Source organism: Erpetoichthys calabaricus, chromosome 3 (genome assembly GCF_900747795.2).
Source record: "Erpetoichthys calabaricus chromosome 3, fErpCal1.3, whole genome shotgun sequence".
Taxonomy (NCBI): Eukaryota; Metazoa; Chordata; class Cladistia; order Polypteriformes; family Polypteridae; genus Erpetoichthys; species Erpetoichthys calabaricus.
In genome coordinates this window covers 34,781,089-34,799,682 of record NC_041396.2, presented here as the reverse complement: position 1 = coordinate 34,799,682, position 18,594 = coordinate 34,781,089, and the positions used below count along the sequence as shown (strand labels likewise).

General features: G+C 38.6%; 1 protein-coding gene across 1 annotated transcript in view; it reads left to right on the top strand.

Annotated features, from left to right (window-relative positions):
• Nucleotides 1–18,264, top strand: part of LOC114647914 (hematopoietic progenitor cell antigen CD34-like) — a 77,131-nt gene extending 58,867 nt beyond the window's left edge. Inside the window, exons 5-8 of the mRNA XM_028796617.2 lie at nt 5,359–5,491; nt 7,414–7,466; nt 17,525–17,677; nt 17,792–18,264. Of these exons, the coding sequence (XP_028652450.1) occupies nt 5,359–5,491; nt 7,414–7,466; nt 17,525–17,677; nt 17,792–17,983 (531 nt within the window). The 3' untranslated portion in view covers nt 17,984–18,264. The remainder of the gene's footprint in view (nt 1–5,358; nt 5,492–7,413; nt 7,467–17,524; nt 17,678–17,791) is intronic.
• Nucleotides 18,265–18,594: the final 330 nt, after the last annotated feature.

The following is an 18,594-nucleotide window of genomic DNA, read 5'->3' as shown; positions in this document are numbered from 1 at the left end:
CATTAAAGCCAGTGCCAAAAGAAAAGCATTTGACAATTATAAATACAAGGTATTTTAATTAGCAGCAGGCCTGCACCACAGACAGGCGTTCTGCAACTATTACACAATTAGCTGAGGACCACAACTAAAACAAGTTGAGGAAGTACTTGTGCCAAGCATTCATTATGTAGCCTTAAAAACAGTGATACCTATTTGAAAAGCTGCAGCAGCCGAGGCCTCTGTGCTCTACTCCTCGCTGTTATGATTGGTGATTTTATTTAATGTTTAATGAGTTTTTCCTGGGGCTTTAGAAAAAATGTGTATGTGTAAATTAGGGTTTTGAAGCCCAAGGAATTCATTTCTCACATTTGTTTTTTGTTTTTAAGGTAGCTTTAACGATACTCATGATTAAGCATGTTCTCCTGTGAGACCATTTTCTTTCCATAATATCATTATCAGGGCTGAATTTTAGGGTCCTATTGCTATTTTCCGTACAAGACGCCATTTTGCGTAACCATTATTAGTAGTCGCATCCTGGGTTTCTAAGGGTGTGGTCTCTGAGGTTGTGACCTCAGGTTCTTTGGTATAAAAGCATACACATCAAGCTTTATCAGGTCTGTGGATAAACCCTTAAAAAACAAAAGAAAATCTCTTTGCTAATTGATCTTCATATTTATCTGGTTTTGACTTCTTGCCTGGTTTTTGACTCTGATTCTTGTCTCACGTCTGGGTTTTGGTTGCTTTGTTTATATTTTATTTGTTTTGTTTTGCCTTTTTCATGTATATCCTGGATCATCTCAAAAATGAGTTGCCTGTTTTCTGCATAGAACACTGAGGGCCCCACTGTTTTGTGTGTGTGTGTTTTTTTTATGCTTGCTATGTAGTTATTTTATAGGGGCAGCCAGAAGTGCATAGTGGGTGACATCACCAACACAATGGCATAAAGGTCAGTCTTATGCAGTTGTTCAAAAATGTGGATACAAAGGAAATCCAATCATGGATGTCTTATAAGCTTTTGGCATCAGAATTATAGATGCAATTCCTTTTGACTTCAAGTTTCGTTTAGAGTTTGGCATTAAGTACTTTTTTGACTTTTCAGTTAGGACTTTGGCAGGGTTATTTGATTCACGCTTATCTCCTGGTCCTTTCCCTCTCTTGCCTTCAGAGCCTGTCATGTTTCTATACCTTGGCAGTACACTTGCAGGACAAGGTATAGTAAAAAGTGGCAAAACAAGGTGATGTCAGAGCATGCAAGAACAAAACATATTTTAGAAATACTAGTTCCTGCCATACCTTAAAGTAACATGCTATGTTAATCACTGTTTCTAAGCAGACATGGTGTGAGGATGTGTGTGCATGTAGATGCAAGGGGTGAGTGCCACAATAGACTGGCATCCAGTCTAGGGCTGCATCTTGCTTTCAGTTTACATAAAAGAAGATTAAGAGGAGACATGATTGAAATGTTTACAATTATAAAGGGAATTAGTACAGTGGATCAAGACTGTGACTTTAAAATGAGTTCAGCAAGAACAAGGGGATAAGACACAATTTCGCATCAACTTTAGGAAGTTTTTATTTACACAGAAAACCACAGATGCATGGAGTACGCTACCAGGTAGTGTGGTAGACAGTAGGATTTTAGGGGCTTTTCAAACTTGACTTGATTTTTTTTTTAGAAGAATTAAAAGCATAGGACTGGCAAGCTTTGTTAGGCTGAATGGCCTGTCCTCATCTAGACTGTTTTAATGTTCTAATGATATGTGTTCAAGGCAGTCAACTCAAGATAATGTTGCCTGTGATCCTGTAATGAAACAAGTTCAGAAAATGGATACAGTAGACCATTTACTCCATTGTGGCTTTTGAATTAAATTAAAAGTAGGCTCAGCTTACAGTATTAGGGCTAGTCTGCAAGATGACCACTGCCAAGGCACTTAACAGATGTGCATCTATCTGCATCACACAATTTGTGACCTAATGCACTAGTTATGTCACATCAACACAGCTGGCTGATATGCAGGATGTTCTGTACTTTAGCCTTTTGCAGTTACACCCTTAATAAAGATTATGTAACTCTGCTATTCCTAATCTAAATTCAAACAAGAAAGCTGAGATGAGCAAAGCAAACATCCCTAAAACAAAAGTCATCCTTTCAGACTCTGCTACCTGAACAGTTGAGCTCTATAAGGCAGTGTTGCCTGGTCCGTGGCTTTCCCGGGCAGTTGGGTTATTTTTGATTGGTGTTCACAGGGAACAAAAATGGGCTTTTGCAGGCTGTGGTTTTTTTAGGCTTCTTTTTTTTTTAAATAATAGTCTTTGGGCTATTTTTCAAACCCCCACCTCTGCTCTATTAGCATGCTTTTCATCCATCTGGAACCACTTTTCAAAGGTATGTACCTAATCCATCACTCTCGAAACTCTGAGGTAGACCTCACCCATCAATGTCTAGTGTGACACTTTGTATATTCCAGGTATTGGGTTCATTTCTTGCGCTGATATGTAGTTTTTGATCAGTCCTTGGAAATTTGGGCTGGAAATTTGTTCAGTACCTGGCAACCCTGCCCAAAGCAAAGTCCCAGTTCATGCAACCTGATGCAGTTCAATCTATCTGTTTAATTCAAAGGCTCATCTTAATGAGGAGACAAGTGCCTCATCACAGTAGGATTCATTCATTTATGCTGATATGGTTGAAAGCATTTTAAGCAGAAGGCAGAAAAAATGATTTTTGGGGGAAAAAAACTTAAGTTTATCAAAAGTACGTCAGTGAGAGGGGATGCTGAACTAGTCAATTGTATTCATGCAGGTCCACTTTACAAACAGTGGAAATTATATATAATCATAAATATACCTTTAGTTACAGAACTCAGAGTAACCTTTAATAACATAGGACAACCATACAGTATGCACATAAATATTGGAGCACTTAGGAATTAATGGATTCTTGCTCCTTACATCACTCTTTTAAGCACCTTGCTGTGCTTAGAAGCCCAGGTTGCTTTGCCATAATAGTTAGTGATTGTACGACTTTGACAGGCTCGTCCAGTATAGGCTTCCCTGTAGCTGGAACTGAAGATGAACATTTATATGATGGAATGAAAGCTCATACTGCTGCTGACTCAGCGCTGAAGTCATCCTCAGGCTGATGCAACTTGTTTTTTTAATGGAGTGACACCTCACAGAATACAATCACATGTTCCCTTACTTTTGGCTGCTTGGAGCTGTGCATTTCTTTGGAGGGCTACAACTCACAACATTTTATCTGAAATCCAAGGTTTATGTAAGTGCGAAGTAGACAGATTTTACTCTTTAGACATGTAATAGAAAAAAATGATGCTATGAAGACCAATAACAGTTTTTCATGGTATGAAACTTCAGTAAACTAATGTCACGAAACAGTTAGCAGTGCAGGGAGTTGACAGATTAGTCATGGTAGGGTCCTGGGGGGGACCCTATTATCCCTTATAGTCTTTATTACATACACCTTAAAAAAGTGTCCCACATGCCATACTGGTATCACACAGTCAGAATTGATTGCTGTTGTAGTTTAGTACTTTCTCTTATCTTTTACATCTTTAACTTTAAGCAATTAGACAGAGTACCGGATCTGACAAACTCTTAAAAATCCTGGTTCTTTAATGGCATTTTATGGTTTTTACTGGGTTGTGTGGTTCCTCACAGAACTTTTACTTGACAAAGAACCATTTAAATCTGGGATGGGTTCTTTGCATATAAAGTTGGTTCTCTGTGCTGTGGAAAACTTCCTAATATGTAGTAAAAAATGGTATCTGTAATGTATGGTAGGCTACCTAGCAGGATACTAACATATTAAGAAAACCATCAATTACTCTGTGGTATTGTGTGCAGTGAGTGCCCCTTTATAAATCAGAAACCCATTGGTGTTTCACAATTTTTTTTACCATCTATTGGTTATTCACTGTATGGAACGTGTTACAGATCTAAATAAATAAAGGTTCTTCCGGGAACCTTCATGTGGATGGGTCTTTTAAGAACCAAAACTGGTAACCTCTCTCTGAAGGACCAACTCTGGCCCTCTATTTTCAAGAGTGCAGGAGAGAAAGTTACACATTTATCAAGAATTATTCAAAGAGGAGGTGCCATAAACAAAAGCAAAATAATGTGTGAACACCATGCAACCTGGTATTGCTTTCTACATGTTTTGTCTTTCCAGGTGTCTCACTTCTTGTGCTACTCAGTGTTCTATAGTAAACCAGAGCATTCTTGTATTGACTTTCCCCTCCTTCTTTCTTCTCTCTGATCAGCTTTTTCTTTTATTGATCTTACAAAACTAATCTAGATATGATGTGCTCATCCTGTCTCCAAGACAAGCAAATGTGCCTTTTAAAAAAATTTTTTAATTACATTTCTTTTCTCCAAAAGGTACTTTCAGAGCTCATCCATGTCTACCAGGAGACTATAGCCAGTGCTTGTGCAACTTAGAAAAAGGGTTATATACTAAGCACTCTTGTGCCATCATCCAAAGATCATAAAAACTAAAATCACCTTCCCAAAATCCGCTGCTTTAGCTCACGTGTCTGATATTATAAATGGGAGCCAACAGCACATCATGTTTGTATAATTTGGAAACCGCTTTAGAAACCATACGTACATTATAGTGGCAGTTCTGCAATGTACATTTGATTTAAAATGGTTCTTATCTTCAATCAACAAACACATGCATAGTAAGCAATGCCTTAGACTCGTAATATGGCAGATTTTATTACACATTCTACTTAAACTAATTATCAAAATATTCAGGTCATTCAAAGAAACACTAAATCATTAACATACAGCAGCAAAAAACATCTTTGTAAAAGTTCACTTTTTAAACATTACAAGAACAGTAAGCCCTTTCTTTCCAGAACAGTTCTGCTCCTTTCTCCAACACAGAGAATAAGAAATAAGCAAAAATTTGCCAAAGTAAATCAAGAACAGAAAAATTAAGGAGAAATGACAAAGGGGACCAAAAGAGAATAAATAAAGAGAAACAAATATCTAGCAGCGAGTATATTTGACCACTAACCACACTTTGTTAATTTAAATTTTTTTAAATTTGTGTTCTCATTAGTTTAGTGTAAACAAATTATATACTGTACATGAAGGTCCCATTTAGGTGTCCCACCTTATACCTCATGAGTCTGTGTAATTTACTTTAACCCGCCTGCATTGTGGTATTTACTGTATGTAAAGATCTTTTATCTGGTGTTCATTATGAAAGCTTGATTAACAAATCATTTAACACCATTCGCATTGGACTCAGGACACCTCAAGGGTTCAGAAAAGCTAAGGTTGCAAAGAACTAGGAGGCTACAGAGGAACTTTTCACAATAGCCTGAACTTCTTTTTGTTTTCCTTGTTTTGCAGAAAGCCATAAAAAGCCTCCTGGCTGAAGCTACGGATATTAAATCCAGACTTTGTAAAGGTGAAAAAACTGAGGACTGTTCAATGAGCATTTATGTGAAATCCAAGGACGTGATCATCAGCTCCAATGCTGAAGGTTTGTATACCAATGCAAAGGGGGTGCTTGAGAAAAAAAGGTGTAGGGTGGCACAGAGGAATGACAGCACCGTACATTTCAAGCAACTTATGACAGAACATAAAAAAGCAGGGTACTTATCTATTTCACTGATACAAATTCAAAGTTTTTTGTCATTATTCTCTTCCATACTGCTCTCTGTCAACTTCAGAGCCTTGGATTTGAACCCCAAACTTGACATTTGGGTTTCCGCATGTCCTCACCAAGTTTTTCTTCAGGTGCTCCAATTTTCCTTCCTCATCCCAAAGGGGTACTGGGTAAGTGAGTTGAAAAGTGTCACGTTAAGGCTGAAGGGGGGCACGTCAGATAAAATGTGTACTATATACAAAAATGTAGGGCCACAAACAAGGGTCATTAACAATGGACACAGTAATCAAATTGACACTAGAGGAAAACCAAGAAGCCGTCTCAAAATCAGAGTGCTGAATAACTGTTAAGAAACCCCTTAAAGAATTATCACTTCCAGGAAACAGCACGTCTAAGGCATGGTAAATACGAGGAGTGACAAATAGTGCAATTAACATTATTTTCTTCTCCTGACCCCTGTGCAAGAGGTCAGACAAATTTCCACACTTCATCTTTGAATACTGAGCCCCTCTCTGTGTTAGATAGACTTTAACACAAAATATCTCTTCCATTTAATGAAAGGGCCCCTCTTATTCCTACAATGCATCTGAGGGTACAATAGACAGGTACCTCTAAGGTTCACGACCTCCATTTAGGAATTGTGTTTGGAGACTATCCAAAATTAGTAGAATATTAACTTATTTTTTACTTCAACATTATCATGTGTCTCTGTTTTCTCCAGCAATAAGTAAAAAAAACAATCGAAAGTCCAAACATCATTTCTCATAAAGTCGCAATCATTTTCTCTCCGATTTTGGATTCATACAAACATATGTCTCCTTGCATGCAGCACTTCAAAATTTCCTTTGGAGATATGAAGCCAAGCATTAAAGCTAGGAAAAGAAACAACTCACTACCCCAGGCATCAGGCAGTCTGAACCATTCTTTTCCCAGTACACACCATGGCTATCTATAAGGCCAACCCAAAGCATTCTGCTATAATGTATTTTTTCTCTAAATAACACTAGGCACAAAGAAAAAAAAACATCTGCAAGGCAAGTACCAAAATCAACATCACATATTGGACAAAAAGCATTCTTTGTGTTGTCCACCCACCTACCCATTTTCTGAATACACTTTATCCATAATAGGTATTTACTGAACTGAATGCAATCCTGGCAGCATCAGGAGTAAAAGAGGAATCCGTTCTGGGCAGGATCATGGTCTTCATTCACATATGTATGCTGACTCATGCCAAGGCCATTCAGAGTCATGAATCAGTCTGCTCTTTGAGATGTGGGAGGAAACACATGTAGTACCTAGATGATATGAAAACTCCTGGATCTGTGAAATAGACTACTGGGCCACACCTTGAGCAGCACAATGTCTCCAAATAGTATTTTCTTCTCCAATAAGAGTGTTAAACATGATTTGTTGAAATAACTATCTTTTTGGAGCACTATGTCCGGGACTTCAGGATACTATTGGGGAAAGGATTTTTTAAAATGTCACTAGATCTTGCAAACTGACTCTTTTCAGTATGAATTTTAAAAAAATGATCACCATTAAAAAAACAAAATGCAGTTTCAGCCAAAGAAACAACTACTTTGGGGTGGCCTGCTGGGATTTATTAAGTGGGATAGCTTGCTTTACTAGCCAGCTAAATTATGTACCACCCATGGCACCTATCCAAGGCCATAACTCCGTAACAGAACAGCACAAATCTTTGGAACAGACACTGGGCAGGAGTATGATTTTTTTTAAAATGACAATAATCCACCTCCCTCTCTCCTTTTCTTTCTCTTTTTGTTCTGCAGGAGACGTTAAAGCCATGACTGCATTATTTCAGGAGAGTGAAGTAAAAGAAACGGTAATATGCTTTTTTTCTCTTGATTGTATTAGCACTAGTATTTATTTGAGATAGACCACAGCTGCAGGTTGGGTCTCAGGGCCGCCTGCTGTAACGCTGCTGTGGCTGCGTCTGTTCCATCTGAGCTCAGGGGTGACATGATGTTAGTGACGCCAACAGGCATCCGTAGCTCATTACTTAAGAATGGAGACCTCTGTCAGGCACTCCTCAGATTCAAAAACTGAGAAACACTGTGATTACTGTTCCTATCAACAAATGGAGAATTCCCCCTTCCCCTCCCACACAAGATATACCTATAGTGGATTCAGAAAGTATTCAGACCCCATTACTTTTTTCACATTTTGCTATGTGGCAGCCTTATGCTAAAATTAATTTTTTCCCCACACCAAGAAAGACTCAATAACTCAGAATGACAAAGCAAAAGCTGGATTTTAGAAATTTTTTCAAGTTTATAAAAAAAAAAGAATACTGAACAATGAGGTCGAGAGACTGAGCAAAGAGTGAGTGTCTGGGCTTGTGAGCGTCCTGATAAAAACCAAGATCCAGGCCTTTAATGACTTCTCTGGTACACAGCCAAGTGGTTTACTTACCTCAGCAGTGACATTCATGTCTCTTGCAACTCTTCCTATGAAGTCAGTAGACGGATTGGGAGAGTATGGAGGGTCATGAGGTCTCTGGAAAGGGCTGTGTGGCACTCCCGATATCTATACAAAAGGATGAAGGTTCAAGTCTTTAGACTCTTCCTGTTTGGTTGTGAGAATAGGATGCTATCCAGTGACCAGAGATGAAGACTGGACTCATTTGGTACTGTGTCTCTTCAAAGAATCCTTGGGCACCGCTGGTTTGATTTTGTGTCGAATGAGCAGTTGCTCATGGAGTCCCAAATGAGGCACATTACCTGCATTGTGAGGGAGCGTCAGTTATGGCACTATGGCCATGTGGCGTGATATCCCAAGGGTGTTCCGAAAAGCAGGATCCTCATTTTTGAGGACCCAAGTGGCTGGACAAGGCCAAGCGGATGACCACATAACACCTGACTGCAGCAGATAGAGGGTCATTTCTGGAGGGTGGGACTGGACCACGTGTCTGCCTGGGGAGGTTGCCAACCAGGATCCCAAGCTTGTTTCATCGTGTGGTGGGTGTGGCAACCTGATCTGACCTGCCATGAGGTCAAAAGAATTGCCCACAGAGTTTAGAGACAGGTTTGTGTCAAGGCACATATCTAGCGAAGGCTACAAAAGATTCCTTCAGCTTTAAATGTTCCTAAGAGTACAGTTGCCTTCATAATTCTGAAATGGAAGAAGCTTGAAACAATAACATGACTCTTCCTTTGGCCATCTGGACAAACTAAGAAACCATGGGAAAAAGGCCATAGTAAGAGAGGCGTCCAAGAAGCCAATGGTCACTCTGGCTGAGCTCCTGTATGAAGAAACACCAAGAAGAATAACCATTATTGCAACACTCCACTGATCCAGGCTTTATGACAGACTATGCAGACAGAATCCATTACTAAGTAAAAGGCACATGGAAGCCTGTTTGAGAAAAGGCACTTAAAGAACTCTCAAACTGAAGAAACAAGATTCACTGGTCTGCTGAGACCAAGATTAGCATTATGTCTGAAGGAGACAAGGCATTACTCATCACCTGCACAATACCAACGGTGAGGTATGGTGGTCATAGTATCTTGCTGTTGGGTTGTTTTTTTTGTGGCAGTGACTGCAAAACTTGACAGGTTTGACAAAAAAGCGGAATGGAGCAAACTACAGAGATATACTGTATCTTTAATGAAAAGCTGCTCCAGAGAATTGTGGACTTCAAGTTGGGCTGGAGGTTTATCTTCCAACAGGACAGTGACCCTAAGCACAAAGTAAAAATAACACAGGATTGGCTTAAGGACAACTCTGGGAATGTCCTTGAGTGGCCCAGGGAAAGCCCAGACCTGGACTCAATTGAACGTCTCTTGAAGAGACCTGACAAATGCTGTCCACCAAGGTCTCTATCAAACCTGCCGGAACTGCAGAGGATCAGCAGAAAAGAATGGCAGAAAATCTCCAAATCCAGGTTTTTGAAGCTTGTTGTGTCATACCAAAGAAGAGCCCAGACTGCAATCTCTGGCAAAGAGGCTTCAGCAAAGTTCTGAGTAGAGGGTTACTTGTGTCAATCTGATATTTCAGTTTGTAATTATTTAATGAATTTGGAAAAATACTAAAATCCTGTTTCCTCATTGTCATTTCTCTGTCATTCTGAGAGTTAGTTGATGTGAGAAAAAATTGAATTTGAACAATTTTAATATAAAGCAACAACATAACAAAACATGAAAAAAGTGAAGGCGTTTGAATCCACTGTATATATGCAAGTTTTTTTAACACTTAATAATAGGGTCAGCTTCAGTTAGTGAGAATTGCTTATTGTATTTATTAGAATTACCTCTGAACACTTTGTAATCACTTCAGTTTCGTTGTTGGCTTCTGACTCACCAGTACAAGAAAATCCCCCCTTATAATATGTCATTCGACTCGTCTTCCTGTCTACTTATGCAAGACATTGAGCTTGTTGGGATTCCCCCCCTATTTCTGGTCATCCAGACCTGACAAACCCTCATTTATAGACTACTTTCAGGTAATACTTTGTGATGAAAATTACACCCATATGATAAATAGTAAACTAATAGGTTCCTTCAGAAAAAATTATCAGAGTAACTTGAAGTTGTGTATGCCACATCAACTGCCTCCAAGGGTTCATCCCCTGATGGATTACGAGGGGTCAAAGTTAATTTTTTCTCAAAATAAAAAAAAAAAAATGGGGATCAGTAATATAAGTGTTTGGAGTGTTGCTCCATGGCATTTAAAGGCTACTGTTCACAAATGTAATATTTTCATATTTACCAGTGGCCCTAGTCCTCTAAAAGACACTCCAATAAGGTAGACAAATTTGAAACATAAGCATGTGGGGCATCCCATTGGACTATTTCATGGTCAGTGATCACAAATATGACATTACTTTTGATTTTTTTCATCCTTTACTAAGAATCTAGCCCTCTGTAGACCTCCATCAGACAAAGTTCCATTACAATTGAGAACATTTAGACATTAAACATTTAAATTGAAACACACATTTTAATATTTCACATATATGACACAACTATTCTTATGTATTAGATACATTTATCTCATGAAGTAAATCATTACATTTTTTTATGAACACCTCGCATTGGGGCGGCTTAGGCCAATTCAGATTTATTTTTCTCCTGACTTTACTCTTGGTGTGATTCTTTTGGAATTGTACAATTCTACTTTCCTGTAGTAAGGACACCAAGAGTGTTAGAGGTAGCATTAGAGCCTATGTGGTTGACATATATCCTCAAGGTGGGAGGTTTAAATCATGCTGCTGGCTCACTGTGACTGTCTCTGAAACTGATTATAGTTTTCTCAGTGTTAAAGAAGAGATGTAAAATGCTGCACAAAATTGTACTTGGCAGGGGCACACGCTCTCTGAAAAAATATGTTTTCATCATGCAGCATACTCTAGTCCAAAAACACCTTAAAACATGTACGAAGGAATAATACCCCGAATATTAAAACAATAAATAACTAGCACTTTCAAAGCATGGCAATGCAGCACATCACCAGTATATGAGTCACTGTTGCAAAAGGGTCCTGAATTGTCATGAGCTGGTGTCTGTTTTTCATTTTTTTTAAGTTGGTCTCAAAAAATAGCTGTGGCACCATTTTTGGGGTTTTGGATACCAAAGCATTTAATAGTAACATTTGTTTTCCAATCTGATTTCTTTTTAACATAATTAGAAGTAAATCACATTCTCCAGTGAAGCCATTTCATTTCTCTTGTGGGCAATGCCACTATTAGACAGTTGTTTTGATGGTGGCTTTGGCATTGTTAGGCAGTATGTGACATGTAACGTCATTACCGCAATGTTTAAGAGGTCAGCATCGTGCACTTCTTGATTGATCCAAGTTTGTGAACGCAAAGCTAGCCACTAGGAGCCTCTCTTTAACTCCAGACCAAAGAGCACATCCAGTGCTTAATCCATTGCCCCCAGGAAGCACTTCCAGGTCAGGCAGGACCACCACAGTCTTTGTAAAATCAGTATCCAAGAACTCCCTCTGATGGCCCCACAGAACCTGGTTTACCGAGTCCATCCCGGATGCTGCTCAGCAGTTATAAGAACTCTCCTCCTGATGTGGCCACTGTAACATCCTTATACCTCCACGTCCTGGCAGGGAAAGGAGATATTGCTTCATCCCTGGCCTTCCATTATTAAGGCCTACTGGCCAGGTAAGGGAGTGGTGTCTATACTGGTTGGGACCCTCGTTCGTCTATCACCACTTCTATGTATTGTAATTGATTACTAGTTACAAATCCTTTTTCTGTTTTTTTAACCTCATCCTTCAGCTTACAAATTTGGCTTAGTTTGCGTGGCTTTACTGGTTTTTGACTTTCTTCCTATGCCCTGACTAGGTCTTTCAGTTTCATGCCCTGAAATTGTTTTTCTCTTAATTTCCCAGTTTTGACCTTGGCTACTGTATGTCTCCTAAACTCCTCTCAATGTTATTCTTCACTCAGAGCATTTACGGCACTCAGTACGAGAACTGTGGAAAGGTTGTGTGTCTGCTACCAGGTCCTTGGCTCTTCAAATGTGTCCAAGTCAATTGGGTTCTAGAAAATATCCAAAGACAAAATAGCTTGATAGACTTAAACAAGACAGCACTCAGATGTTAAAGCACTGAGACAGACAGACTTCCAATGAGCAGCAGGGTGTGTCAACTGCTCTCCTATGCAAGTATGATTTACAAAGATGCAGTGCAATAAACAATACTATACCCTATACACCACTTCTCCCTGTTTCACTCTGTAACCAGAACATTTAGGCATAACGTATGCATGACCTTCAATTCAATCTAGTTCTGTAGTTTGTCTCTGTTCACACTTGTTCACATTTCAAAAATGTTCATATTTCAAAAGGGCCTTACCTCACAGCTTACCAAATCATTATTATGTAGCCTAAGATATTAATGTTTAGGGAATATGCATTTTCTGAAACAAGCTAAAATATTTTTATTTGTTTTTATAATATAGAATAACTGCAATCTAAATCCATGTTTATATACTAAGGTATATGGTACAGTAAGCATAGCAAAAACAAATATTCGTCTTCGTAACCATTTAAGTGTACACTGTAGTAACATACTAATACATAATTATATTTGCAGTGTACAACAAAAATAAAGATGTATTATTTACATTGGGTGGAGAGGTGGCTCTGTGGCTAAGGATCTGCACTGCTGTCTGCAAGGTTGCCAGTTCAAATCCCATTACTGACAGAAGGGATCCTACTCTGTTGGCCCCTTGAGCTCCAGGGGGGCTGTACAATGGCTGAAATTGCCCTCTGACCTCCAAAGGTCATGCAAACAAAGCATTTAGATTAGATAAAACTTCTTTAAATTGCATGGGGAAATTCAAATGTGTACAGCAGCAGAAACATAAAAACACAAGAACAAAGAGTCATAGGACAAATAATATAGCCAATCAATCAATTAATCAATAAATAAATAAAAATAAACTTAAGGAGTATATTGGGTGGACGCATTGAATCCCGATAGCAGTGGGCAGAAAAGACCACCAGAAGTGCTTCATAGCATACCATGGTGGAGGTATGAGTCTGTGGCTAAAATTGCTCCACGACTCCTGGAGTGGATGAAGGGGATTTTTCATGATGGCATCCAATTTTTCCACAACAACTCCCAGTGTGTCCATGTTCACCCTGTGATGAAGTTTGTTCAGGCATTGAACCCTCAGGGATTAACAAAGTATATTAAAAAATATAATTTAATAAAAAATATATACAGCTGCCCTGTTTAACTTTATAGACAGTGTGGTACTTACAATAAAGGTGAAGTAAACTTTTACAAAAATAACAATGTAATTGAACCTTGTCAAGCATTAAAACTGTGCCTAACAAGATTTAGATACTGAAAAAAGACTCTGAACAGAAAAACATTTAAAATAGATAATTAAAAATTACACACAAGAAGCAAAGCATTAGCACAGCATGGAGCCTGTCACCATGACAAATCCGAAGAAATCTTTCTCTTGCCAGGATCCTTATCTGGTCTTTGACGTTTACTTGAGTTAGCTACTGATACATCTATTGAGCAGATTTTGTTTTGTGTGTGTGAGAATGAATCACATCTAATAAACATTTTTAGATTAATGAAACCTCAGCTTTGCAATTCAGACTAATTAGTCATCTTCCTTCAAAGGGGTCTCTTAAATATAAAATATGTTCCCAGTTCAACATTTTTAGAACAGATAGCTAAGGTTATCTAGATTATTGATGTGAATGCAATTAAAGACGTGAGGATATCGACTATAATTGGACAATTTTTGTTTTTAATGTAGTATCTGCCAAGTGGTTTATGACATGGAACTTTTAAATTAAACATGAAAATTAAATACTTGTTCCTATTTAGTATGTCATCACGTTACTAAGAAAGAAAACTCAGTCTAATCTTGCAGTACTGTGCTACTGATAAAAAAAGACATCTTTTCAACTTGAAGTCACTTCTTCTGTCTCACTTGCTCTGCTCTCTTCTGTTCATTGCTGAACCTTGTTCCTTTGTCATTCGCAGACTCTCACTTCAATAAAACACATGACATTGCTTGAACACAATGATTCTGTACATTGCACTGAATAATACTGAGATTATCACCATCACCTTAGCAATCAGCATGTCCACTATTAGAAAGAAAAAGAAGCACAACCTCAACAGGCAAAAATCTGAGAGAATAACAAAGCAGATACAGTGGAGGATATGTGCACATGCATGATCTTTAAGGCATGGAGTTATAATTAATGCATACAAATTTTGTACACATCAGAAACAGGCTTCTATGGTGAGCAAGAATAATTAAGTTAAGGGACATCAGCCAGTTAGATTACTAGGTTTAGGATAAGGATTTGTCTGAGTTGGTCCCGCCAACTTGGGTGGGGTTGGGCACAGACAGCTTACTTGGAAGCAAAGAATTCTTAATGTTGATCTCACAGCAGCAACTAAACAATGTGTTACGAGTTAAGTAAAAAGATAGGGCATGTTATCACACCAGGCTACTTAAATATGAGCTTGCATGAATAATTTGCAGTACATCTGTGTCTAAGGATCTGTGCTGGTATCTGGAAGGTTGCAGGTTCAAATCCAATTACTTCCAGAAGGGATCCTATTCCGTTGGGCCATTGACCTGAAAATGACTCCTGGGGCACTGTACAATGGCTGACCCTGCACTGTGACCTCCAAAGATCATGTAAAAAATATTAACAGGTCTGCACTGTAATGAAAGTCATTGTTTCAGATGTACAACCCTCTTGCATTGTGAAAGATAAAGGATTCTCTCATTTTGTCAAACACATGGTCTACAAGAATGGAGATTTTTCTTTTTTAGAGTAACCACAATTCATGGCTCATGTCCACTTGACGCTTGCAGAAGGGCCATGTCCTAAAATATGATTCTCTGTTTAAAAATAATCCAAAAAAGTTATAATCACTGCATTACAAATAATAATTAGTATACGTTTGTTTGTATGACAAATAAGAATTTCTGTGTGAGTAAGCAGAACAACTAAGGAAAGTACCATATTAAGCACATGTGATCTTTGGTTAAAGTTATTAGCTGGGTTTATAAATGCAGTAAACTAAACACTGGTTACATTATTTTAAAGAATATAAAGAAAGTTTTAACAAGCTAGGGCCTCTGAGAGTGTTAAATAAGGATTTGCAGTCACAAACATGGTTCCTTAAATCATGTATTCCAAAGCCTCACCAGTTTCACTGGTTCAACATAAAATTCCAAACTTTAAGAGCAATATTTTCTCAGAGGAAATGTATTTTAGTTGTGGGTCAAAAGATCATGAGATAATAAGCAAAGAATCTATGGCACACAAATCTCCAAAATAGTTTGAAAGGTCCCCTCACAGACATTGCATTCTGCTCAGGAGGGTAGTGAGGCAGTAGAACTGTAGTGTGTGTGAATGCACTTCTGGTTTAGAATGATATTTTGATGACTACACAGCAAAAAATAAAAAAAAATAAATCAAAGCAAATTCAATAGCTGCAAGTATGTGAATCATCACAGGATATCGGTAATATGTTTAAACTGACCAGCAAGTGCCAGTTTGGAGTACCTGACAAAAATAAAACACACAACAGCAATTACTAGAAAACAATGAGTCTCTGCTGGTATATCGTGGAGATGAAAGAGAGCACAGAGATGCAGCTGTGTTGAACATGTCCTTGAAGGGATGCCATAAGATTACCAAAAAAACAAAGGCGCTTTATACTGATGCTTGTCTATCTGGTTTATGTATGCAGACATTTCAAGCACCATGAATACAATATATTCCATTATTCATGTTTAGATCATCCTACTTTACTTTTTTACAAAATCAATTCATTCGCGAGGGCTGGTTGTAACTCAAGTTGGTTGTAAGTCAAGACTGTTTTTCCCATAAGAAATAATGGAAATGCCCTTAATGTGTTCCGAACCGCCCACAGCAACACTTACTTAACTTTTTTTAATAGAAAAGGGTTGTATAATGTGCATAATTTACCAAAAACACCAATAATTTTGCTAATGTACTAACCAAAAAGTTATAAAAAGTGCCTAGCCTACCAGAAACAACAATTTCATACTCTACTCACCATTTAAGTTGACATCTTTGGCTTGCAGGAAGGAAGGAGGAGGAGAATGAAATAGAAGGTGGTTATTGTTTGGAAGGAGCTTCCTTATACAAATCTTTTATTTGTAAAATTGTCGAGATGGTGGATTTCGACATGCTGTACATATTAGTGAGATCAGTCACACAAACGCACTCTCATATTTCCACACAATTTCCTTCTTCGTTTTGATTGTGATCGCTTTCTTTACCTTCATTACCTTCGCTTCCTTCCTTAGCAATTATCAAAATAAATTATATAAATTACTGCACTGACCGAAATTACATCCACAAACACATGTATCTGGGCTCTGACTGACGCTTACAGATGATCTCGGCTGTTTGTTTACAATTGCACAAGCAGATACACGTGACCGCATTCGGGTCGTAACGCAAGATGTTGGTCGTAATTTAAAACAAAAATTTTGGTCGTAAAGCAAGTTGTTCGCGTGTCAGGCCAGTCGTATAACAAGGGTCGACTGTACATGTGCTTGCCTATGATGTGCATGCTATCAGCTATATACTAAAGATGCTTTTGATGTGAAAGAGGCTAGATAGAGATGGTTTGGGCACATGCATAGGAGAAATGATGGGTACATCGGGAAAAGAATATTGAGCATGGAATCGCGAGGCAAGAGGAAAAGAGAAAGGCCAAAGTGGAGGTTTATGGATTTGGTGAGAGAGAACGTGATGGCAATCTGTGTGGCAGGAAATGAGTAAAAGACAGGGATAGATGGAGAGGGATGATCAAATGTGGCAACCCCTAAATGGAAGAAGCTAAAAGAAGAAGAAGAAGAAGAAGAGCTTTGCCTGAACAAACAATTGTTAGTACAGGTATATCCATGATTGCAGTGTAGGATTAACATCCTGCACAATATGCTCCTGAGACACCTTTGTTAAACATATTTCTTATATATTTGGTGGAGTCCTGAGAATTTCTGTATACAATTAACGAAATAAGCCAGGGATGAAGAATCTGGTATCAAGAAATATTTCCTAACAACCCTTAAATTTGTGAGTAAATGTGACAATTGTAACATGCCCTAAAAAGTGATGCCCAGAACAAAAACAAATTTAAGGAATGGATAGAAAATAACAATAATATTTGGATTCCTTGGTGGTAGGCTGTATTGTCATGATGGATACTTTTTACAGACATATATCAACCAAAACTTACCTACACTAATTTGAGGTGAATGTGGTACAACATCCTAGCTACCTGAAACTTTTTTTTTCAATTTATATAGCATCTTTTATAATGAGAATGTCAAAAGCATAAATCTGACAATTCAGATAAATGACACAAGGTTTTAACTGGCCTGTTAACTTTTAGATGAAGATTGAGAATGCAGCACCTCGCTGGGGAAAGAGGCCTCCCAACGTGCTTATCCCCCTGATCATGGCTGGCCTTTTATTGGCAGTCCTTCTCGTTGCTGGCTACTGCTTCAAGAACCGACGACAGTGGAGTCCTAAAGGCGAGAGGCTGGTGAGTGCCGCTTCTGTTGTACTAGTGGCATTGCAATAATTCTGAATCAAATGAAATTTCTCTCTCTAGACTAAACCGTTGTACTTTTCTCTTTTATTTACTTATTTTGGTTAGGTTTTCCACCCCGATGATCCAGATCAAATGGAAGAAGGTCAGGTGAGCACCTTGGCGTCCACTGCCCAGCTGACTCCTCAGGAGAAGCCTGAAGTGAAAAGCAATTTACCAGAGAGTGACAAGAGCCAGCCCCCTGCTGCAAGCAACGGCCACTCGGCCAAACAGGCCCCGGTGGCAGATACCGAGTTGTAAAGCTGGGTGGAAGTTAGGGTGGGGCAGAATGGAAGCACGTGACATCAGATAATAATCACTGGTCAGCTCTTCCTTGCCACCACTTGCATGTACCCGAGCCACAAGGATCGCCTGCGTTAGCCCTCATTCTTCCATTTAATCATGCCGGAAAGAGGAACAGCTAACTTTGAGAGGACAGACTTTATTGCTAAGACCCAACTGTCGAACTTCTAATTGTCCAATGACCAAAAAACCAACAATAGTAGTCAAAATTATGAATTTTCTAGATGGAAAAGAGTAAACATGTATTGCAGCATTGCAGAAAGAGTTTGCTGCTGTAAGAAAAAAAACAAACCTCAAAACCCCTGACTTTGTACCACCATAACATATGCTGAAACAAATATACATCTGGCTAATAAGAAAGTCCACCCCCTTTTTCCCAATTAATGGTGCAAGGAATTGTTTCACCTAATTTATAGATGGCCTGTCTGATTTTAAATGAGTAATCTAGCAAACTGAATAAGTAGATAACCCGACCTCCTTGACACCACAATGTACCCCTCTGCTGTTTTAACATCCTCATTTACTGTAGACTTTACCTGCTTTGTGTCTACACATTGTTCCTGCCTTAC